The sequence below is a fragment of the Camellia sinensis genome, chromosome 4, assembly GCF_055761805.1.
Source record: "Camellia sinensis isolate YWXY chromosome 4, ASM5576180v1, whole genome shotgun sequence".
Taxonomy (NCBI): domain Eukaryota; kingdom Viridiplantae; phylum Streptophyta; class Magnoliopsida; order Ericales; family Theaceae; genus Camellia; species Camellia sinensis.
In genome coordinates this window covers 36410635-36436031 of record NC_138964.1, presented here as the reverse complement: position 1 = coordinate 36436031, position 25397 = coordinate 36410635, and the positions used below count along the sequence as shown (strand labels likewise).

Below are 25397 nucleotides of genomic sequence, written 5' to 3'. Positions count from 1 at the left end.
TTGTTTTACAATTACATCAAGACCTTAGTTTATATAACCCTAATGCCTAAACCAAAAAGGAAATACAAGATTTACATAATCACAACCATGCCTAATATATACACAATCATCAAATCTATAATATATACGATATATTCTCACAGAAACATCAAAGAGGATGATTCCCAAGTACAAAAGGTTAAACCATGTCAACTCACTCCAATCTAACAACATAGGCCTCAACTCAAAAACTACAAAAAGGCCTAAAGTTTCTTAAAAATTGAGAGAATCAATAAAATTGATGGACAATCTCCTTTTCTGAGAGACTAACGCTTACCTCTTTCTCACCCAATCTCCAAATTTCTTCCAACACCCTTGCCTCTGCCAAATTCTTCTTTTTTCCATTTCTTAAACTTCTCTTTTAAAAAGTTACAATTTTTTTTTTAGCAAGAATCAAACTTGGATTGCCCCTCTACATGGTAGCCTCTCCACCAATCTAAGACCTTATCATGAAACCCAAACCTGCAGTTCTTAAGTTGAAAAGATGGCTGACCTCTTATTTATACTACCTCTTTCAAGTAGGATAGGCACATGGTTGTACGACATTGGCAAAGGAATTTGAATTACATTGGAAAATTTTTCCTCCCAATCCATCAAGACCTTGACACGGTCAATCTTGTGCATAGAAGGGGAACTTTGATTATTAGACTAGGTGAAAGTCCCCCACAAGTAGAGGAAGATGTGTCAACTATAACTCATAAACTAAGAGAGAGAAGTCTCTCATGGCTTGAAACAGCGGAAGGCCTCCCAATCTCTCACGAGGGTACCGAACCACGTTAAACTCCCATCCTAGGCACCAGGTGGTTGTCCCATCTATAAGCTATGTCAACAAGCTATTGCCACATCTCCCTTATGCTCTCTATTAATCACTAGGCCATAAACTCCTGTGAACGCCCACCGAGTGTCCATCCTCCACACATTTGAACAAATAGGAAAGAACAAATCAACCCATCTCACCATCCTGTCTCTCCACCACCCTCTTATACCAAAGCACAAGACACCCTCCGCATTCCCTTTTGCATGAAGGTGAGCCCATCCCACAAGCTCCCCACATGCTCCTCACAATCTCATCCATCATATTTTCGTATTTAGTATCCGGAAGACACAACATATCCGCCTTTCAATCATTAAGAAGAGATTTCACGCCACCCTTTTGTCCTCTGCACTCAAACCTCTTACATTCCAACTAACAATTTTGATCGTCATTTTGATTAACAAGAATATCCCCTCGCCTTCCTGCCAATTCTTCCTTCCCCTATCACTATGTTCATAATTTATAGAGCCCTCTAAATTCATAATTTTGAGCCTCAATTCTCTCCCTGATGTACTCTGGTTCAGTTCATTCATCGCTTCCTCGTCAAAACCATCACATGAAAACCATATAAATTAACCGAATCCATTGATTCTTTTCCGGGCTCATTTTGATACCTTTGGCTGCAACTCTTTTGCTGTCAGCATATTCTCACAACAAAAGTCACCATCAGGCCCCAGCACGGCCACCGGGTGGGCAGTCCAGTGGAACCATAATCTCACTCCCTGAGATATCATTTTGAGGAATCCCTATCCACCCCCTGTGAGGGTCATACAGAGGCCAATCACTCCCTACAACCTGCCCATCTTTATTATTCCAGCTTTACATTCCATAGGGCGGGAGTTTAAAAATAACTTGGCAGATTGCCATATTATATGTTCCCCAATCTTAGCAGGTTGTTTGGGTCCTTGGGCATTTGGGGACTGCTTAGTCTAATCAAGCATGTTAAAAAATGGTTATAAAGTTTTTCTTGTAAAATATACGAGTTCTAGATCACTATTTCTTGTGGAAGAGGGGAGGATGATACACAAGGGTCGGCCTTTAAACCAGGATGCTTGAGGTCAAATTATACAATAAAAAATTAATTAGTATCATCAATTAGTCTTTTCCAGGAAGATAAATGACTAAAGTTATTTTTAAGATTACGTTTTTTTTTTTTTTTCCCTCTTCTCTTATGATGGGTGGAAGTTTATGAGGAAAAATTTTAACATTGACAATCTTATTAAAAATTTTATATAAAAATTTAACAAGCCACATGCAATTCACTTGCTCAACTGCTAGCTTATATATAATTTGAGTTATTATGCTTTAATTTTGAAAAGCTGCTTCAAAAAGTTGGCTTATTCTTAGCATGCATTCTTTTGGACTCCTTGCAAATAATAATAATAATAAATTCTTTTGAGATATTCACTTTGAATACTTTGAAGTTTGAAGCACTTTGTGATCCAGTGGAATATTAACGTCAGAAAAGTATATATCAGGCAACATCACATCATCAGTAATGGTTTAGCCCACTCTCTTTGGACATTCAGCAAATTTTGTAGTGCATCCCTTCTTTTATAGCTTCATAGCTAAAAAGTGATAAACTCACATCCATCACTTTTGTCTGGATGATCACCATAAATTTTGGCAGAATTCTAATCCATGGAAGAATCTTGTAATGGACTGGGAATAGTTCTTAGGCCTAACCCTGTCTCTTTGTGCAGTGTTGACAGAAAGTTTTCTCCTTCTATTAAATTTTCCCCCTAAAGATTACCTTCCTAATATGTTTAAAGTTTCATTGTTACCTTCGGAATCTTTTTACAAGCTTCTGCCCAACTTTGTTATAAGATTTTGAAGTTTTGGGCTAACCTCCAAATGTTTTTCATGTCCTCTCTCACTCTCTCTCTCTCTCTCTCTCTCTCTCTCTATATATATATATATATATATCATTAAATGTATATATATATTGTGTGGACTGATTTTTGCAATGGAGAAAGATGGAACTTCGTAGACGAATCTTGGTGCATCGATGGGTGAAGGCCTGCACATGGAACAAATGGTTAGGTTGCGTGACCGGGGTTTGGTCTGAAACCCCTCTGATGGTCGAGTCAGTACCGGAATTTGGTAGAGAGATAGTAGAGAAGATGAGTGTGTATAGAGGGTAAAGAGATATTATTTGCAAAGGGGAGTGAGGTTACCTTTTATAAGGAATGCTTGACTTGCTCACCAAGTTCTTCTCTCTGCCAATCGTTATGCTAGGTCGCTCCTCATTGGAGGAGAGCAAAGACTCTGTTGGGCAGTTCCATTATTCGCAGGCACCATGCGCCCTTCACTACATGGCATTGGTTGATCTGTTAGAGCTCCACTCAGCTTAACTCACTTCAGAGTGAGTAGCAGTCTTGGAGTCTAAGTTATGGGCTTACCCACTTCGGAGTGGGGACCTTCTCCTTACCTAGCTAGGTCTTATACAAATGCGCTTGAGTAAATATATCCCCTTCATATATATATATATATATATATATATTTTCCTGGAACAAAGTTCTGTTCCATCTGTGGCTTTGAACCTGACGTGAAGTTACATGATGTGGATTGGCCTTAAATGAGTTTGGATTGTAACAGGCTTACAATATTACATATATTCAGGTCATGCTATGATTTTGAGGGCCAACCAGTTTAATCGGGTTATTTAAAATTCACATCATGGTATAATTTCCATGTCGAGTGTTACTTATAAAATTAAAATAAAAATCCATGTGATGTGCACTTGGGAACTCTGTATGATATCATAGTTCAGTTATTTTGAGGACCATTATATGCGTTCCACATTGAGCTTTGGATTGATGTCATGACTCAGTTTTGGTCTCAGTTTCACTATAGGTTAGTGCTGCCAGTAGGTTAAGAGTCAAGAGTAGTTCAGTAATTTTCAAATTTGCTGGATTTGGCTGGCTATTTTTTCCATGTTTTATGTTGGCTTGGGTCACAATATGTTATGGCTCTTTATTTTGGCCTTTGACAGGTCTGAAATAGACTAGTAGTCAATAAAGTTCAAGTTTCTTACTGATGTCTTGGCCCTAGTAGTAGGAGAAGAAAACTAAATGCATCTATGTAATCTTTCTATTTGATGAGAGCTGGGATTAGAAATCTGAAATTGTGAACGTAATATTTACTCTTTTAAAAATAAAAAAATAAAAAGGCATTAATCTAAGGTAATGTTTGGTTCACTGGAATGAAATGATTATTCCATCAAAATATTCATTTCCATGTTTGGTTAGACAAAAAAATAATGACAATTGCATTACGAGTGGAATCATCTTTCACTATTTTAAGGGAATGGTTATTCCATAGGAAAGGCCTAAGTAATCACCATTCCATTCCATTCGTTCTCATTCCAATGAATGAAATGGAGCATAACATTCATTGACAGCAATTACCATTCAACTGTGACAAATTCTTGGAAAATTCGTTGGCCTTCTTTATGATGATCTTGTTCATCTAAACCTGATATCATATCAGATGTCATCTTATTTGAATTTTTGTGGTAATGCCCTCTTATGAAGCTGTATTGACAATCTATTTTAAATTCATTACTGTTAATTAATCCTTCTGTGCAAATTCTGTGAGGAGGCAGTGTCAAATGATTGAGTTTTCCGATAAAATTCACGGGACTTTGCATACATGTATATACAGATGCCTTATCATTGAGTATGTAAATATATTGTTTCGGCTTTTATGCTAGACTGTACTTTTTTTTTCCGTCTACTTGAAAATGCAATTTTTTTCTTGATTCTCACGTGAATTCTCATTTTCCTGTGTAGAGGAGATGATTAGAGGTCTCACCCAAGTAACTTGGGAGCGTGTTGATGTTAGCTTTCATGAAAGTAAACAACGATATATTGCACACAACACAATTCAGGCAAGCTTTTAAAGTTTGACGGTTTTACTGTTGTCTTTACTGCAAGCCACTTTGTCTTTATATTAAAATTTATGTTCTTATTCATATAAGGAATCATGGTTTTGTCGATTGAAATATGGGGGTATTCACATCATGAACCAAAATATCTAAGAAAATTATGCACACTCACAATTCTTGATCCTGATTCATGTAGCCAATATCAGGTAATTGGGATTTAGATGCTGAACAAAAAAAGAATAAAGAAAAAAAAAAAATTAATGGATTTAAATAATGGGATATGTATCTAAAAGTGGGATATGAGTTCGGGAACTTGTCATGGACACATATATATTACATATTGTATAATATTCTTAGACAAGATGATGTAAATAATTTAGAAACGTATTTGAAATTAAATAGAATTCAGGTAAAATATGAAAATTGTCCTTCAGCCATATGAGAGGCTAGAAGTAATATTTTACTTGCAAATGTGATTTTCTTCTTCAAACATGGTAAAAGAATTAAAGAATCCAAGTATCTAAATTGGGTATGGGTGCCAGAGACATATCCCACACCCTTGCTCTTGTCATATTTGGTGGGCTTTGGTACTTTGGGGGAAATAGAAGGGTCCATATAGCACTGAAGCTATCTATACGACATCTATTAAAGATAAGTCTACTGTTACATCAAAAAAGGAAGAGAAGATCACAAAAAATTGCTTCTATGAGAATGTGAAAACAATGTAAAAGGCTATTTTTATTCTTTGTATCTCAACATCCTCAAAGTATGCTAGGTTTGCTCCCTGCAAATGCACAACATGACCACATCAAGTAGTAAGGCTCCTTCATCCATGCTTTTTTTACCCATTTTGAGTGACGACTGCCTGCCCAGCTGTCATAGAGATGAATAACCAAGTCCGATGTATCCCAAAAAAATCCAAAAATAGAAAATAGTAAACTTCACAAATCTCTAGCCACATCACAATGCAACAAAATATTGACAGACTCCTCTGCACGTGCAACACCAATTAGGAAGCTTCTTTCTTCTCTTTTGTAGATTGTCCAAAGTCAGGATAGCATTTTAGGGTGCAAGTTACATCCCCCAGAAAAGGTATCTTCTTGTGAATCCTAGCATTCCAAGTACTCTTCCAAGGAAAGTTACCTGCAGAATCCCCTGTTAGCAAATGATGAAACGATTTATTGGAGAATCTCCCACTATTAGCTAACCAAACCATCCTATTATCCCTATGGCTAGGCCTATAACCCATCTCTTCGTAACAAAGCTGAAAGAACTCATCCACTTACTGCCTCCAATTCCCAATCCTAGGTAGCTCGAGTAAAACATGGCTCCATCACTGCATGGGTCAGTAAACTTTATATAAACTGTAACGGAGGTGTTTGTATTTATGTTATGTAAAATAAGTCTGGAAGCCACAGATGGGGGAAAATAAATGAGGCATCTGATGAGAAATATATGCGGTATACTGAACATTTTGTTGAATGGAATGAGAAAAATATTATTGATTAAAGCTCACAAACTATAAAGAGGGGAAGAGGAAAGGGAGGATCAAAAACTAATCAAGAATGACTAAATCTGCATGAATCATAACCCGTTGGAGATTTTTTTAAACAACAAATATTGTGAACTTTAAAACTTTAAAAACTGTCTGAGTCATTTTAAACAAACTTGTGTCAACAAGTATTACAATCTAGACAAAATTTTTAATAGCAAACATTAATTGAGAGAGATAGAGATGGAGGCTTTCTTTTGCAATTCTTTTTTCTATGTGGAGGTTGTTGTTTTTTACATTTAGAATTTTTGGGGTTATATGAGACTTGGCTATGTATGTTCCATCTTCTTGGGTGCAAATGCATATCCAAGTGTCAAACCTTCATAAACCTAAATCTTAGGTAGGGTATTGGGATGAGAAGTACTAGAGACCCACAATTTGGACCCCTAAATTCACCGACAATGATGTGGCAAGAGACATAGGCCATACACAAATGAGTGTGTGTCAAATCAAAAGTTAATATCTTTCATGCCACATCATTGTGGGTTGAATTATGGGAGATTTTTTGTGAGTCTTAAACATTCTCCTATTGGGATATGTATCTAAAATAGGGATATGGGTATAGGGACACTCCATGGACACTTATATATATTATCTAAGAAGCATGGACACGGACATGGACATGCGACATGACACGGACACACCAATACGCCAATTTTAAAAAATGCAAGACACGGCATGTGGGAGACACGCATAAAATATATAATTTTATATATTTATTATATGCTATATATATAAATATATCATTAAAAGATAATAAAAAATGCAATATGACACTAATTCCTATAAATTTGTATGGTTTTTGTTTTATTATTGTATCTTAAGTCGTTTTATTCAAATTTATAATTAGTTTCACCTATATCTAATCGATAGACGCGTGTGTTTAAGTGATAGATGCGTGTGTACTCCAAGTGTCCATAGACTATTCAGGGCTTTAAAAAAATAAAAATAAAAAATAATAGGACACGTTTTGAAGAGTGTCGGACACGTGTCGAGAAAGTGTCCAAAGAGTGTCGGTGTTTGACACAGACACGACTCAGATACATCACCTTCTTAGAAGTGTCCGTGTTTCTTAGTATATTATTGTATAATATTTTTAGATAGCTTATTGTTTAGTAGAATTGTACTAGAAATTAAATAGGATTTAGGAAAAATATAAAATTTGTCTCTCATCCATATGAGAGGCTAGAAATGTTTTTTCTACTTGCAAATGTGATTCTCTTCTTCAAACATTGTAAAAATTAAAGGATCCAAATATCTAAATTGGGTACGGGTGTCAGGCACATATCTCACATCCTTACTCATATCAGGTGGACACGACATGAGTACTTTAAGGGAGATAGAAGAGTCCATGTGTCACGACCCAAACCCGCTCCCATGGGTTTAGCATCGTAACCGGCCAGTAATCCTGGGATTACCGAAGGCCTCTGAGACAGATTAACATAATATTAGGGGCTAGCGGAAGCAAGTAACAATATACAACGTCCATTGAGTTGTGTAGACATATATGAGACAGAAAAATTTTAAACTTTTGTATACACCTATACACATTACCTTTAAGTCATCATATATATATATATACATATTAGACTAAAAGGGACTTAACCCTATTTACAAAATATACAAGACTTGTTCAACCAAACACGAAAACAAAACTTAAACTTTAAATCACATAGCGATAATCACTTGACATATTCGGAACCTCCACGGGAGGCACATAGGTTGGCTGACAAAACAGATTTTAGGCAGATGCCTCTAAGCCTGGTAACGCGCTTGATCACCTACATACATAAATAATACAGTGAGCTAAAGCTCAGTGAATAATAACAGAGTAAAGGGTTTTAATGAATGAGTCCGTATAGATTCAGAATTCATAATTCAGTTTCGTATCAAATTCATAATTTGTCCAGATCATATACAAAAATCATAAGTCATGCTTAAGTTTACGTGATACATCCATTAGCATTAACAGAATAGAACAGAACAGAACGTATACACGTGAGGTTACGAATAACCAGTTCCATAAAGGAACCTCCGGATCCGGGCAACAGAACAGAACAGAACAGAAGCTGAGCCCCCGTGATAGGGTTTCCGGTATGGGTAACAGAGTGCAGACAGAAATAAGTTCCATAAAGGAACCTCCGATACCGGGTAACAGCTAACAGATATCACATGATGCTAAGGATGTCATGAATACATATAAGAAATTGAACAATCATTCATTGTACAGAACATATCATTTCGGAAAACAGATCTTGTTTTATCACAGAGAAAATAGATACAGTTGAACATAACTTTACTAAGTTATTACTCACAGATGGCTGCAGAAGCAAATCAGATGGACTGGACGTATCAGATAAATCGGGCAGACAATGGCGCGTGACCTACATAAGCGCATAACATATACACATTGAAATATAATATTACTCCCTTGATCAAACTTGACTTTTCTAGTCTTTTTCCGTCTAAATAGTCCGAAGTTCTACTATGCTTATTCTTTCTCATTCAAATAAACCGGGTTCTTATTTCACATATTCTTTCATTACTAGGCCCTTCTTTTCCAAATAGATTGATCTTTTACTTAGCTTCTTAAACAATTACCACTAGATCAATAATTTATTCCTTAACTAACTAATCTATGTTGATTGGTAGCTTATTAATCTTTATTGAATCACAAATCATGTCTACAGTGCTTTGGAAAGAGATGAGGATAAAAATATGAACTAAATGCAACTTTCCAAAATATGCTAAAAATGGGTCTCCGCTCGAGTGCCACTTTGGTCGCTCGAGCGGACTGTAAAATTTGAAAACTTCTGGGAGCTCGATTTCCACGCTCGAGCGAGACTTTCCTCGCTCGAGCGGACAACGTAAATTCTGAAAATTCCAGAATTGCAATTTAAATTTAATTTTGGTAATCAAAGCCTCAAAACATGTATTTTTGGTACACAAAAATAGAGAATCACTGTATGATTTAGTAAACACTTCCAATTAGAAAATATTCATTCAAAATCATGTTCCAATTGCCCAAATTTAGTTTTAATTCATCTTATTAATATCAACCCACAATTCTAAGATATAAATTAGGTTTTCCAATTCTTGAAATTGCATGATGCATGTGTGATTGAAACTCAATTTCATATTAGACAAATAAATTCAAACCCAAAATGGTTATTTTCAAATTAACTTCTATGATTTTGAATCTAATTCTACTCCTACACCATTTTACTAATTCCGTTTAATGTACATGACATTGAATTTATAGGACCCTTAGGAAAATATTTGCATGTATGACATTAAGATTAAATCTAATTAATTTTCTATATTCAAAATTAAATCAATGTTTAATTTTCCATAAATTTGATTTTTCTTATAAATTTTTTTTCCTTCTTCTCTTTAAAACATGAAATTGTTTACCTTAAATTCCTCAAAATCCATAATGCATGTATAAAACACTTATCAAATCCAACCAATTTCACATCATCTAGCTCAATTTATAATTTGACTTCTTAATTTATATCACAATTTAATCTCAAGCTCAAAAACTTTAAAATATGAATTAAATTCTAAAATCTTGAAAACTTACCATGCATGTAATGATAAATGTTAAAATCCACCTCACCTACTCCACTAAACCTTCACCCACTTAAACCTACTCCACTAAACCTAACCCACTACACCACTACCACCTCCACTTCACCTACTCCTCACCTACTACACACTCACCCTCTCCTATATATAGGAATCATTGTAACCATAACATATATATCAATACATCAATCAATAATATATATCAATGTTTTTTACAACTGCCACAAAGTCTTCTCTTCCTCCGCTTTTCTTTCCTCTCTCAAAAATTCCCCATCATCACTGACATTCCGACACTCTCACCATTTTCGGGGCTCCGAGCTCCGAACCAGGAAAAATGTACTCGGCGATTCATTCTCTCCCACTGGACGTCGGTGACTTCCAGGGGCCTCTCGACGGTACCAATCTTCCTGGGGACGCATGCTTGGTTTTGACCACGGATCCGAAGCCCCGACTCCGATGGACTTCGGAGCTCCATGAGAGATTTGTCGATGCTGTCACTCAGCTCGGTGGACCCGACAAAGCAACACCTAAGACAATTATGAGAACAATGGGGGTAAAGGGTCTTACCCTTTATCACTTGAAATCACATCTTCAGAAATATCGTTTGGGGAAGCAATCTTGCAAGGAGTTACCTGACAGCTCTAAAGATGCATCTTGCATTGCTGAGAGTCAAGACACTGGTTCATGTACATCATCATCATCAAAACTAGCTCAAGACACTGGTTCATGTACATCATCATCATCAAAAAGAGACCACGGCCCTTCTTTAGCAATGGTGATTCCATCCCTTTGGAGTGGACGAACTGCTGAGAAATAAACTTTTAATTTTCTCTTTTCTTTGGTTTTAACAAACAGTGGGCTCTTAGATGCTTTGCTTCACGAGGCGCACACACATTTCATCATTACATTTCAAACTTTACACACCACCCTTCTCCACTCATGCTGCTTCACGCTACCTCCACTTTACCTTTATTTATTTTATTTTATCTTTTTCTTTTTTACAAAAATAAAAATAAAAAAAAAAAAAAAAAACCACATAATTTACAAATTTGCACAACACCCATTTTTATTCATCTCCGGGATCAATCCCGATCACCATTTTACACCACACAAAAAAAAAAAAAAAAAAAAAACAAAAAAAACAAAAAAAAAAAAAAAAGAAAAAAAAAAAAAAGAAAAGAAAACAAACAACCTCATCCACAGGCGGGATTTTTTCTTCTCTACTCTGCCGCCGGTCTTTTCTTCTTGCCTCCGTCCTGGGCGGCCCTTGCCGGTGTTGCCTCCGTGTTTCCCACTCCACTGGGCATGATCACTACTCCCTGCTCCTCCACTGCAGCATATGGCAGCCCTCCAAATCGGAACATCACGGTGGCCTTCCGCTTCAGCTCCTTGTTTTCCGCCTTTAGCACACTTATCTCTGCTCGCGCATCCTTATACATGCGTTGGAGCAGAGCCAGCTGGGAGTTTAACTGTTGCACCTCATTTGTCCTGCTCTGCAGCCGGTGCGACAAGTTTGTGACTGTCGTCATCGTCTCCACACAGGACTTCAAAGTATACTGATTGGCTTCAATGTCCGTTTGCACTGCCATTTTTTGCTCCACCGACCGCATCGGAAAGTTCAACGGAGCAAACACAGAGGTGTTTGGTTGAGGTTCACTGGCCACCGCACCAGTTACTTCTCTTGTGGGCTCGTTCAGTTCTGGAAAGAGCGTGAGCAGACCACGGGACGAGGAGGCCATGTTTTGGGTAGCTGGACGGGAAGAAGAGGCCATGTTGCTGAGTGTTTCAGAGACGGGTTGGTTACAGAGTGTTTACAGAGTGTTTCAGACTGCAAAGGTTCAGAGGTTTCAGACTGGTTTGTTATGCTTCCCAGCCTCAGCCTCCGCTTCGATTTATAAAGACCCTGACGAAGCGGCAGACACGCGCATCATGCGCCGCTCGACGCTCGCCGACAACATGGGCGCGCCTTTTGATGGCACGTCTTTTGATGGCACGCCTTTTGATGGCACGCCTTTTGATGAATTGGGCACGCCTTTTGATGGCACGCCTTTTGACAAAATTGGGCACACCTTTTGAGGGTGCAACTTTTTCAACGGTCCGACATGACCCTATAAACTGTCCCGACATTGATTCCGGTTAGCTCCTTTATGGGTCCGACAAGACTCTATAAACTGTCCCGACATTTGATACCGGTTAGCTTTTTCAAGGGTCCGACAAGACTCTGTAAACTGTCCCGACATTGATTCCGGTTAGTTTCTACAAGGGTCCGACAAGACTCTATAAACTGTCCCGACATTGATTCCGGTTAGCTCCTTTATGGGTCCGACAAGACTCTGTAAACTGTCCCGACATTGATTCCGGTTAGTTTCTACAAGGGTCCGACAAGACTCTATAAACTGTCCCGACATTGATTCCGGTTAGCTCCTTTATGGGTCCGACAAGACTCTGTAAACTGTCCCGACATTGATTCCGGTTAGTTTCTACAAGGGTCCAGCAAGACTCCGTAAACTGTCACAACAACTGTCACAACATTGTCTGCTACGACGGTCCGACATGACCCCATAAACTGTCTTCTACAACGGTCCGACATGACCCCATAAACTGTCTTCTACAACGGTCCGACATGACCCCATAAACTGTCTTCTACATCGGTTTGACACCCCCATACAGTGTCCTCTACAACGTTATGACACCACCATACAGTGTCCTCTACAACGTTATGACACAACCATCCAGTGTCTTCACCAATGGTCTGACACGACCATACAGTGTCTCCTATCCTCTTTTATTTTTATGTATTTTCTTGTTTTGTTACTCTCTCCAAACTCAAGTTTGTTAGTTCCTATCCCCCTTGAGTTTGCGGGGGGCTGTTAAAATCCACCTCACCTACTCCACTAAACCTTCACCCACTTAAACCTACTCCACTAAACCTAACCCACTACACCACTACCACCTCCACTTCACCTACTCCTCACCTACTACACACTCACCCTCTCCTATATATAGGAATCATTGTAACCATAACATATATATCAATACATCAATCAATAATATATATCAATGTTTTTTACAATAAACTTCAAATATGTGAAGGATGAAGAAAATCAAACTCAAATATTTAATCACAACATCAATTATTTAATTATCAAACTTAACCCAAACCTTCTACATTCTTTTCTCATGTCATGAAATTAAACCCAATTACCCCTCAATTTCAGCTTGTAAATAAATCATCTACAAAATTTAAGTCTCAATTTCTTACCTTAAGTCTTCAAATTGATGAATTTCTTGGCAAATTCTTGAACTTTTCTTTAGTTCTCTACTTTTCCCTAGCTTCTCTTCCCTTAGTTTCTCCTCTTCTTGAGCTGAAATTTCTCCCTTCTCTCTCTTGGTTCTCTCTCACGGGTTGCCCATACAAAGATGAAGCTACACTCTCTTGATTTCAATCTCACTCCAGCACAAGAGTGCTTCCAATAAGTAATAAATAAAAAAAAAGAGTTGCCTACTCTCTCCTCATATACACACACACCATTCCTTACACTGCACACGTGCACTCACCCTTGAATACCAGCACATCATTCACATGCACACACACACACACACACAGATTGCTTAGTACACACACACCCACATACACCCTCAAATTTAACACCATTCAATTTATGATTAAAATTAACTTAATTAGGCAACACTTAATCTAAATAAATATTGATTAACACATAATTAAATTAATTGTAACAAATCATAAATCTCTCATAATTTAATTAATCTATTTGACTTCCATTAGAGCCTAATTAAATATATTTAAATTTATCAGTCCAAATCAGATTTTTAATCCATATCGCAAAAGGCTCCAATTATTAAATTAAACTTATTTCCAACCTCAATTTTGGTTTCTTAAATCATTTAGGTCTTCAATTTCTGATCAGACTCCAAGTTTCCGTCAATTAAATTACATATTCAAATATGACACCCCATAAATAAATTTAATTCGCAATAATCACAATTCTCAATCTTCATAATTTAATTAGCTTAATTAACTCAAATTTGGATCTAATTAATCGAACCTTAATTTTACTAAACTGGAACGAATATTTAATTAAACTCCCAAATGGGTCCATAATTAAGATTAAATTGACTCAACTTCTTAATTTAACTTCTTTAAACCATTTGGACCCTTAGTTTTCAATTCCCAAAATAAGCACTTAATAGAACCTTAAATGAATCAATCTCCATACTTTTCGTGAATCCCAGATTAAATTATAATAATCGGCACTTAAATTTCAAACCCTCTTAATTACCCAAGTACTAGTCATTATACTTGATGGAGTCGTTACACCATGTAACTCAACTTCTTACACAAAATACACTAGGAGGTAAAAAGTGAGTTCTGGCTTGTGTCTAAACATCAAGGAAGAGCCCTACATATTTTTCTTGGGCACTTATCATATCACCATCCTAATTAAATAGCTTATGAGTTGGAAGTCAGCCTAGATGTAATTTAAGAACATCGCCATGCATATAATTTTTAATGCAATAGCTTGCTATATTGCTGTTGAATGGAAGAATTTGTAATGTATTCTGGGAGACACGGGAATGAAGTCCTATGAGTGTGCAAATGTCGAGACGCTACATGATTGTGAATTTGTGATATATATTATATAATATATAAATAAGGGTAACCTACATGGTTGATTCATCTAGTTTGAGCAAAGTTTCACTTTGATCCTCATAATTTCAATTTGAACAATTTGAACCCCACATTTTCAATTTGTTGCAATGTGGTTCCTCTATCACCGTTAAAATTTTGAAACGGAAAAAATCACATGCAAAACTAGAGGGTCCCTATAGTTTCTTTTGAATTCCACTTTGGTCCCTCTAATTTTGCATGTGTTCTTTTTCTGTTCAAAATGTTAACAGCGCATGATGAAGGGACAACGATCAAAATTGGGAGTATGGGGTTCAAATTGAAACTAGGGGGACTAAAGTTACACTAGCTTAAACTATGGGCACTAATAGTGTATGTTACTCTATAAATAATATGCAAAAATTACAAATACAACTAGTGAATTACAGATCTTCATATCTTATATATAATATGATTTATAACATAGAATAAGAAAACACTGAAGGCTGGCATCAACGCTGAAAAAAGAAACCATGTGGGTTGGTAGGTTTGAGAAGTTGTGAACTTAGGGAAGGGGGGAAAAAAAAAAAAAAAGAAGGTAGAGAGGAGTTTCTTTCTTGGTCGAAATCTCTAGATTGTTACACCCTTAGTTGAAAACTATGAAGAAATGCACAAGAAGTGGGTAGATCTAGCAAGTAGAGCTTGAATGAGTGGATATAGGTTTATAATACAAGTAGAGAGGCGTATCAAATGGAAAAATGAACAAAACTGGTGAAATGAAAGGAAACATTGCTTGAGGACTTGCTTTTTTAACAAATAGTGTATATCAATGCGTAGGAGTTCATAAAGGGTGATTTATCAAGAGTCATCCGTTTCTCCCTAATATGGAAACGATACCTGATATGTATTAGCTGCATTGATCAATATTTATTTATTTTTTTTTACGCCAATACCAAACAAAGAATCCGAATTGGGAGCACAAAATTCGATAAGTAACAGTTGATACATTATGTAACAACCAGTTTTTCAATCCATGATAATCTCACTGTAGGTGGAAACAATACACTTATTTAAAGATTCTAGAGTGTAAGTTGATTTTGACCTTAGACTTAGTCATCAGACAAAGGCATAGTTTTCAATATATTTGTGTTGCCGCTAGTATCATTGTGAAAGAATGGACCTAGGTCTTGTTTGTATACAATTATTCTGCAGCAGACAAGCCTATTTATTCTCTTTCATAATTATTTAAAATAAAAAAAAGGTGCATGATGCTTAAAGAACCATTTAGGCGTCATTTGGGAACTTAGCTTTTAGGCTAAAAAAGCCAAAAAACTAAAAAAAAGCTAATCATATACACCAGTTATTCATGTTTTTTCATAAAACTAAAAAAAGTTATTCCCAAACACATTAACTTTTTTCACTTCATAAAAATGCCAAAAAGCCAAAGTCACTAAAAAAGCCAAACCCCAAACGAGGCCTTAGCTAATCTATACACTTTTAAAAGCTTGGTCACAAACCTAGTTGCAGGCAATCTTCTTTTTTTTTTTTTTTTTTTTTTTTTTTTTTTGTTTCTTCTCCAGTTTTCATGTGATAGTTGATATCCCTTCTAAAATTTTGTCATATATCCTTGTGTATATTTACTTGTTTACAAACTTTGGAGCTTTTCAGCTTGTATGAGAGTTATTATTCATTATTTTTCATATGCTTTTCTTGCATGTTTTTGTCATCTTGCAGTTCGAAGAAATTTTTTGTCAGCATGCTAATCTTTTTTTCAATATTAATGTCAATTATGTGTTGTAACACAAAAATATTTTAAAATTAGGTTAATTACACTTGGCATCCCAGCATTTTCACTAAAATCTCACTTTGACCCCTCCATTTTTAATTGTAGTCAACGCCTTACACCTTAAGTCTAGTTGCAATATCAGCCTTATGTCCATCTAACGTTAATGAGGCTTAACAGAACTTGTCATGTGAGCCATATTCACATTATTCTCGCCTCGTTAGCACTTCTACACTTTCATCAAAATCTCACTTTTGTCATTGCACTTTCACCATAATCTGACTTTAGTCCTTTTACTTTTAATTTCCGTTAGACTTTTTAATGGTAGATGGATGGAAGGGTGACATCGCAACTTGACTTAAAGTGTAAGGGGTTGACTATCACAATTGAAAGTGAAGGGACCAAAGTGAGAGTTTGATGAAAGTGTAGGGATGCTAAGTGTAATTAAACCTTAACATTTTATGTATTAATAATGTGAATGTGAGTGAGATACGTTAATTGCAGGATGATGATTATTGACAAATACAATGTGTTTTCTTTTTCTTTTGTTGTCTTTATTTCTTTGTTACTTTTTTTCTTTCTTTCTTTCTGTTTTTGTTTTTTTGTTTTTTTGATTTTGTCTTGTTTTTTTGTTTTTTTTCCCCTCCTGCTTCCCTCTATGTTCAGGTGAAGAGTTATTGGTTGAATTCTGATGGTTCCGACGTGGTTCTCCACATGATAGATAACTTCCAGCTCTAGTTATCTGCGGTTGTTGATTCAATGATGGGTTAGATACCTTGTCCCTTGTATATCATGTATATTGTCAATGGCACACAAAGATCTTGCACCATACATTATGACGTCAAACTGGACTATATAGACAGCGAAATATCTCTTTGGTAGTTTATTAATTTTGTATGCAAACCTTATGTTTATGTAAAATAGATCTTCTGTTTTTTTCTCTACATACTATTTGGTTGTCAACAAATTCATTTTATGAAAATTAGTAAATGCTGCTATGTGAGATTACTTTGCTGTTAATGAGTCAATAGTCATTTTGTGTTGTTTGGTTAGTTGTAAGCAAGCAAAATGTTGGGATTGTTATCCATGTTATTATTCTCATAGTCACTCATTTTGTGTGATTGTCTTTTTACTATCGCATTTTCATCACGTTGACTGAGTGCTCTGTTTGTGCGGCCAACCATAAGAGGCAAAGGTCCTCTAGGAGGATGAGCTATGTAGTCCAATACCATCATTTTCCATCCTTTCCGTATTTGTTTCATTTGTATCGTAGACATGCTTTTGCTCTCTCACTATTAGGCCTTATGTAATTTACTTTAGAACTAAAGAAATTTTTTTGATGCAAGGAACTTCTGCAATGTCAGTTAATTTTTTCCTCTAGTTCTGTAAAGGGTAGAAAAGTTATTTTTTGAATTTGTTAGAGACCTTGAACATTCCCCACAAAAATAATTAATTGTTCCACCAAAAAAGTTTGTTAAATTTTCTGCTCTTCTTTTTGGCTTAATAGTTGGAACGTTTCGTCCCATTCAAGGTTTGAAAATTGGTGTGACGTAACAGTTGCAGCACTAGGCGCAACCCGTTTCACCCGATTTCATGGTGTGACAGAAAATCACATGGGTAATGACCGCTACAAAATCTGTAACATCCGTAATGGTACCGTAACATCCGTAATGGACCGTTACGGGCTGTTACGCCACCTATGCACCTTCTACACTGACTATTTGAAAAAAAACAAAAAACAAAAAACTTACAAAAATAAGTTGTTTGGAAATTGTACACAACAAAAATTAGTTGTTTCCATGCAAGTGCTTTCCATAGTTAAGGAAAATGTACTCAACATTCTGAAATCTAATCCTTTTTGGATCTGATCTATCTACTTGCAATTCATCCGGTGGCTTAACGATCGCCCAAGCCCCCTGATGGGCAAAGCTGTTTGGAAACAGAGCTCTTTTATCCAAGGAAATCAGTTTCACTTCTTTTCTATCTAAACAGCCAAAGTGTTTCTGTTTCCTAAGAAACAGTAACGAAACATTATTGGAATTCTAAAATTTCAATGTTTCCCCCAAAACACTGTAACATTACAAAAGATATTGAAATAACGAGTTGTTTCGACACCTATTAGTAATACCCAACAATGGTCATTTCAATTTGCATTTTTTGTCGTAAAGAGAAGATCTTAAGGCAAAAAATAAATAAATAGATAAATAAATAAATAAATAAAATATAAAAAAATTCATAATTTATTAGAGAATCTGAAAAACTAGCAAGGATAAGAGGAGAGACGGAGGAGAAATATATACATACGATTAAGTCATGTTTTATCTTTCTTGGTTGACATGAAGTACTTTTTCTTAACGAAGATTGTTACTAGTATTTTTTTCTTTTCTTGCATTCTGTAAATATTTTTTTCTTACAAGGAAAAACTCCCTTCCTCAACTACGCCATTAAACCTTTTGTGTTAATAGCTTCTTATATTCATAGACCTCAATATATTCAATTATTTAAGGGTAATTTACACCGTTGGTTCCTTTAGTTTGAGTGAAATTTCACTTTGGTCCGTGTAATTTTAATTTTATCAATAACAGCTTCTCTCAGCTTCATTCCCTATTTGTCTTGGCCGATCCCCCTTCTGTCAATTCCACCTATAACCATACCATCCTTTTTGCTGTCAATATTCTATGTTGCATATGAATATCCTTATTTTTCTTCTTTCTTGTTTTTTCTTAATCCTTAGTTGGTGACCTCTCATTGCTCATTCATTAAGTTTCTACTTTCTATATTGTCTCACCATGCATCCACCATGCTTGAGCTAGACTCATTTCTGAAACAAAGAATGACAGGCAGCGGTTCACTCTGGTCATGATTTTGCTTTTTTCCGATGACAAACCCACATTTTTTTTTGTTAAGTAGAGAAGAGGGGAATATTTTAGGGATGGTCTGAGATTTATTTAATTTTTGATTGGCAAGTGATCATCTGAGATATTATACAATAAATGTACGAGGTGGAACAAAACAATGAAAGAGAGGGAGGATTTCTTGAGATAGGATAATGGCATTTAAGATGCAATCCTGCATCTTACAGAGCTCATTCTAATTTAATTGTTATATATTGATCATTTATACTGTAGGCCCTCTTGAACATTCATGTAGAATTGTATTGCATTTTCCTGTACAAACAGAAAGAAATCAACTGAAACTTAAGACTTTGATTAGGAAGTTTTCCTCGTAGTTCCTCATAATCTTACTGCTATAGTTTTCCTGCAAATAAATCTGACTTTGGACTTCTGACAAAACCAACTGTTATATAGTTTGCTATGTTTGATATACTCTCTTGTTTGTTATGGGCACTTTTGAACATAAACTGCTAGAGTGAGTCTTGGTTGAGGAACGGGAGGGGTAGGTAGCTGACACAAGATAAGCATGCCACCCATCTGCTGGCTGGGCAAATCGAAGTTCTCTTCAGGTCAATTGTCCACCCAGTCAGGAGGGGTAGCCCACTTGGCTTTAGAAGTTTGAATTGCAAGGAATGTGTAGGAGGCATCGAAACTATATGCTTGCATTATATATTTATCATCTGTATCTGTTGTTTGTGTGTGTGTGTGTGTGTGTGTGTGTGTGAGAGAGAGAGAGAGAGAGAGAGAGAGAGAGAGTCTCTTTTGCTGAAAAATGATAATTTGGAATAATTTCAAGAAATTCAAAATTATCTATCAGACAAGAAAAGTCGGAATATGTCTTAAGTTAGTAAGTTTCATCATGACAGACCAAGATTTTGTGACAAGAGAACCATTAGCCATAGAAAGCTTATAGTGTGAGGCTGTAGTTACACAATTGGAGCATCACCTGATATATCAAGAGTGATTGCTAGTGAGGTAAATACCCTAATTGGTTTAGTGATTTTTGTATGCCCAAATCATGATTACATAGACTTTATTCATTCCAAACATGGTTATGTTGCTCTTTTTTTTCCATAATGAATAATATGCAGATTTATTTGTATGAAATAAAATTTGTCAATTGCAATTTACAGACACTTGAAATATTATTTCTAGGTGGTGATTTAACTTTGTGGATGTGCCGAGATAAATGGCTCCAATATTATTTGTTTGTCCTGTGTGGATAATGGGACTACGAATATGAGTCAGATAGATATCATTGAGGTTTATTACTTCTTTAATTGGGGGGTTCTTTTGGGATCTTCAACAACATTGTCTCCAATGGAACTTCATTCCCTCTTTTGGGCAAAAGTTTAGCAAGTAATGACTCTGACACCCTACCTAATCTCTCAATGTTGTGAAGCTCTTGCCTTTTGTATTATAGCAGCACTTTGAGTTACCCTTTACAAGTTTACCTTAAAACATTACAAGCTAGGTGGATAGCCATTTGAGCTCTTGCACTGTGTTACCAAATTCCGTGGAGTCACCCGTGAAGAGTGCATTACTAGTATAACTTCATTCTTATTTTGATCGTTTCTCAGATGGAAATTCTAACTAGGATAAACCTTAGTTGCACAAAGCGGGGGTGGGGACGAGAGCGGGATTGGGGGTTGAGGGTGAGAGCAAATAACAGTTTCTTAGGTTGAGAGTGGCTATCGAAAGAGTGTATATATTTTATATTTAAATATATACTAGCAATTATTTTTTTTCTGCTTAATTGCAATATATGTATTAAAATATGAATTATTATTGGAGATTGATGTCAACTACAAGTTATCTTGTTAAGGATAAATAAATATTATGTGAATAGAAAGCATTAAAATAAATTTGAGTTAATTTTCTTTTGTTTATTTGAGATTTGTATGTTTGATATGTTCAATCTCAGTAGGGAGCGAATTTCTTACAAGTTTTTTACTTGGGAGCGCGGAATCGCATGTCTAAGTAAGAAACTTACCCAAGTAAGAGTTTCCTGCTATTAAGGAGAAAACATGCAAACTCTAAGAGTTCCCCAGTTGTCTCATAGATCTCTTTCAGAGTTGAATTGTCGAAGTCAAAGTAATCAGCAGGAAGCACCTGCCTATAATTACTCAAAATCAAACTAACCAACTGGAAATAATTGTTTATAAATTTTTGTTTGTCATCTGTTGGAACATGCTGGTCAGTTTTAATTGTAGCGTTTTCATTTTTGTCCGTAGTCAATATAGAAATGTGGAAGTTGCTATCATGTTTTCTTGTTTCCCTTTTTTGTTTCTCTTATTCTACTCTGACAAGATATCCTGAAACACAGTCAGTTTTAATTGTAGTGTTTTCAATTTTGTCTGTAGTCAATATAGAAATGTCAAAGTTGCTATCATGTTTTCTTATTTCTCTTTTTTGTTTCTCTTATTCTACTCTGACAAGAGATCCTGAAAAATAGACTTTCACCGATTTTACTCACATTGTGAGTCAATCGTGTTAATTGCCTGTTGCATATCTATAATGATTTGTTCTTCTTAAGATTCCAATATTTTTTAGTATGTGAATTCTGGAGGATGAATATGAAAATTATTTAGTAAGACTCCTCAAAGTGGAGATACATGTGCTACCTCATAGCAGTTTTTGTAATTTTTTATTTTTATTAATTTTCTCTCAACCACACGGTCCACACCTTGGATTTGTGGGTTTTTGCTTTGAATGGTAGGACTTCATCACTGGTTATTTTTCTATTAAAATTTCTGAAATCTTTAAAAGTTAATACAATATTACACACCATAGCACACATGGAATTTCATGGATTGCACCTTATAAACATTAGTCTCATGACTGAAGATTATCTGTTATATCTCATCAGAAGTCACTAATTGGTACATTTTAGTTACTGAATATATTACAGCAGGATACATGATACCCAGTTAGAAGCTATTTTAGCCCCATCTTGACTTGCATAACATAATGTGATGAATCATCTCGGTGATGATGCATGCCAAGAGCATAGGTAACTGGTTTGTAACTTCAATTCTTATTAATTTAAATCATAAGTTGCTTACTTAATTAAGCTCTTTGATTTAACATACTATATTGTTGATTATGGTACACAAGGTTCTGAAAAGCTATTGCGGTCGCCGTAACGGTGGCAGTAGCGCAGTTGCGGTTGCGGGGTGTAAAGGCCGTAGCGTAACGGTTGCGGAAACCGGAACTGTAAATTTTTTTATTTTTTGCACAATTTGAAAAAAACTAACTGATACGCATATTTTTATTCCATGATTATATTTATTGGGTTTAAAATAAATATTGATCAATTTTTGTAAATTTTTAAGTATGATCCAATATATTTCACATTTTTAAATCACTATAAACTGAGTTTTTTACATTTTATTTTAATAATTAATGACTTTATATTATACAAAAAATCAATCACTAACTATTATATATAAGATAAACAATGACAAAAGAAAGAGAATAAATAAAAGCCTAAATATATATATATATATACATATTTTAACCAAGCCAAATAGAAAATGACCATACTTATTATTATTATTATTATTATTATTATTATTATTATTATTATTAAACAATATATAGATAGACACACACAAACAAATTGGTTGAGTGATAGCAGCTAAATAGAATAGTATAACAGCTTCAACAAATCAATAACATGTTCTTCATCTTCCCTCTCCTCTCTCTCTATCTCTTGCTCATCCATCTTCTCTCTTTATCTTCCCTCTTCCCCCATTTTTAGCTTTTTTTTTGTGTTTTTTCAAAAGAAGTAGTTCGGAACCGTTACGTAATGGTGCATAACAAGTCGTTACGACTGTTACGGCATTGTTACGACCGCTACAGCAGCCGCTACAACCGACACACCTGTGAATCTCAATCACATTGCAAAAGCGACCGTAACGGGTAGCGGTAACCACCACAACCGTTACGTGACGGCATTACGTAACGATTGTGACCGCTTTTTAAAACCTTGATGGTACATATACCTGTAAGTCTTAAGAACACCCTAGGGCTTGAGCGTTCAAGAAGTAAGTTAACCAGGAATCTCTCTTCTCTTTTTTTATTATTATTTGTACTCTCTCTCTCTCTCTCTCTCCATATCTTTTTCTTCCAAGTTAAGCAAGAAACTATCTTTTTTAAATTGTTCTTTGTTTTTTTCTCCTTTCACTTTGTTATCTATATGTCCAAGTTGTTCTCTCTCTCTCTCTCTCACACACACACACACACACACTCACACACACACACACACAAACACATCTTTTTCCATCCAAGCCAACCTAGGAATCTTTGTCTCTAATTTATTTGTTCTTTCTTTTTTCTTTCATTTTGTCTTTTGAGTTGTAATCAAACCGTATTTGGGATTTTCAAAAGATCATCTCGTCGATACCTTGACTCTATGTTTGGTGCAACTCAATTATAGTCTAAGAAGCACTGGTACTTCTAACGACGTGACCTTATTGTGTTAGACACTTGTCAACCAACAACACTCAATTGGACACTCCCCCGCTATGCGTCAGACATGTATTCAAATTTGTCCTAATATATATTTTTATTTTTTACAATTAGTCATGCTTAGGATTGTTGGGGAACACAAGTGTCCATGGCTTGAAGACACATAAAATGCATTGCATTGCAAGTGTGAAGAAAATAACTTGAAATTGAATGATAACATAAAATAAAATAAAAAATGTGATTTATGTCCTACCCTAGTAATCCTTCCCCCTTTAGACATTTTAATTTTAGAAATTCTAAAACGCAAAACTTACAAATTATTTATATATAGAGTTTTCTAGAATATATATTATGGTATTTTGTTCAAACTTCTTTTCCAATACGTGGAATGTTTTATTTTCGTGGATACATATAGAATATTCATTTATTTTTTTGTTCCTACCATATCATGTCCTAAATTTTTAATTTTCTATTTAAATATCATGTTATATCTTTATTATATCATAGTTATGTCCCGTGTTTATATCTATGCTTCTTACGCCATAGTTGTTGAGACAAGATCTAAGATAAATAGTGTTGACCATTTTCGTATGACTAAACTTGGGTCTTGAGAATGTGTTGTAATGAGGCTTGGTAGACTAGAATCATAGCAGCAGTTGCAGACATCGCTCCATTACAAACACATGTATATTTGCATTGCATGTAGAATGTTTTCTTATGACACTTTTGTTTTGAAAGTGCACTAATTTTGATATTTTTACACTAGATGAGTATTACATTAGGTCTTGTGGTATTTTCCTAGCAAAATTGTGAGTTTGTACATTTCCAAAGTCAGAGGATTGACAAAGGATCGATCCCTCACAAGGGATTGATAAGGTATTGCTAAGTGATTGATTGCAAGTGCGTGCCATAATGTTATTTTTTATTCCAGATTTGAGTGATCACTTAAGGATTTCTTGGGGATTGATCACCCCAGCAGGAATAAGCCTAATTTGACCTGTTTTATGTTTCTAATCCCACATCTCTTCTATAAAGGTCCCCTAATACGTTTTAGGCTTTAGGCCTTTTATTTTGAGCAGCTTTTATAGTTTGTGACAGAGTTTTGAGTGTTCTTCAGACTTTGCATCTTTAGGAGAACTTCTCTTGAGTTTTAAATAAAAACCTTCACCCTTTGCATAGCACAGCGTTGCATCATCCTAACATCCCATGGCCTTTTGGGTGGTGAATGAAGCCATCGGAGCATGGAGATCGAGGTGAGAAGCTTCATAGTGATCTAGCAAATCAAAGGAGGCTGACTTGGTCAAACCGAACTCGTGGAGCATGAGGAGGATTTCAGAGTTAGGTGAATTGGGGGATGGTTGTAATTTCTTTCATCTAAGTCCTGTAAACTTTTGATTTGTTTAGTGGATTGTTTGGGGTGTTGGGATCATTCTTTTTATCTCTTCGGAGAGTTTTGTCATTAGTTTTCATGTTAAATCACTGCATCTATTTATAACTTCATTGTTCTATGATTTATTTAATCACTCTTAGTCTAAAATTGAAAATTTTAATTGGCTGGTACTTTTTAAAAGCGAATTAATTTTGGGTGATTGAAGGTCTATTAACCCCCCTCTAAGCACAATATCCTCGGACTCCAATAATATTTTTAATAGGGAAAGTTGAACAATTGACAAATTTATTCCTGTATCAAATATCTTTCAGTACAAAAATGTCTGCTTGACATCTTTAAACAAATAAT

At 35.5% G+C, this 25397-nt stretch overlaps 1 protein-coding gene across 10 annotated transcripts in view; it reads left to right on the top strand.

The window, feature by feature from the left end:
- LOC114256542 (alpha/beta-Hydrolases superfamily protein) overlaps nucleotides 1–25397 on the top strand; it is a 51164-nt gene that overhangs the window by 23993 nt on the left and 1774 nt on the right. The window contains exons 9-12 of one of the 10 annotated variants that reach the window (XR_014366326.1): nucleotides 4648–4745; nucleotides 16959–17058; nucleotides 22098–22199; nucleotides 22304–22553. Coding sequence is in view for 6 of the 10 variants with exons in the window: in XM_082924602.1 (XP_082780728.1) it covers nucleotides 4648–4745; nucleotides 16959–17030 (170 nt within the window). In the remaining 4 variants the exon portion in view is untranslated. Of the gene's footprint in view, nucleotides 1–4647; nucleotides 4746–16958; nucleotides 17313–20052; nucleotides 20157–20341; nucleotides 20546–22097; nucleotides 22200–22303; nucleotides 22554–24843; nucleotides 25096–25397 lie in introns of those variants that run through there. The other 9 variants (XR_014366325.1, XM_082924602.1, XM_082924603.1 and 6 more) reach the window with 9 other exon arrangements.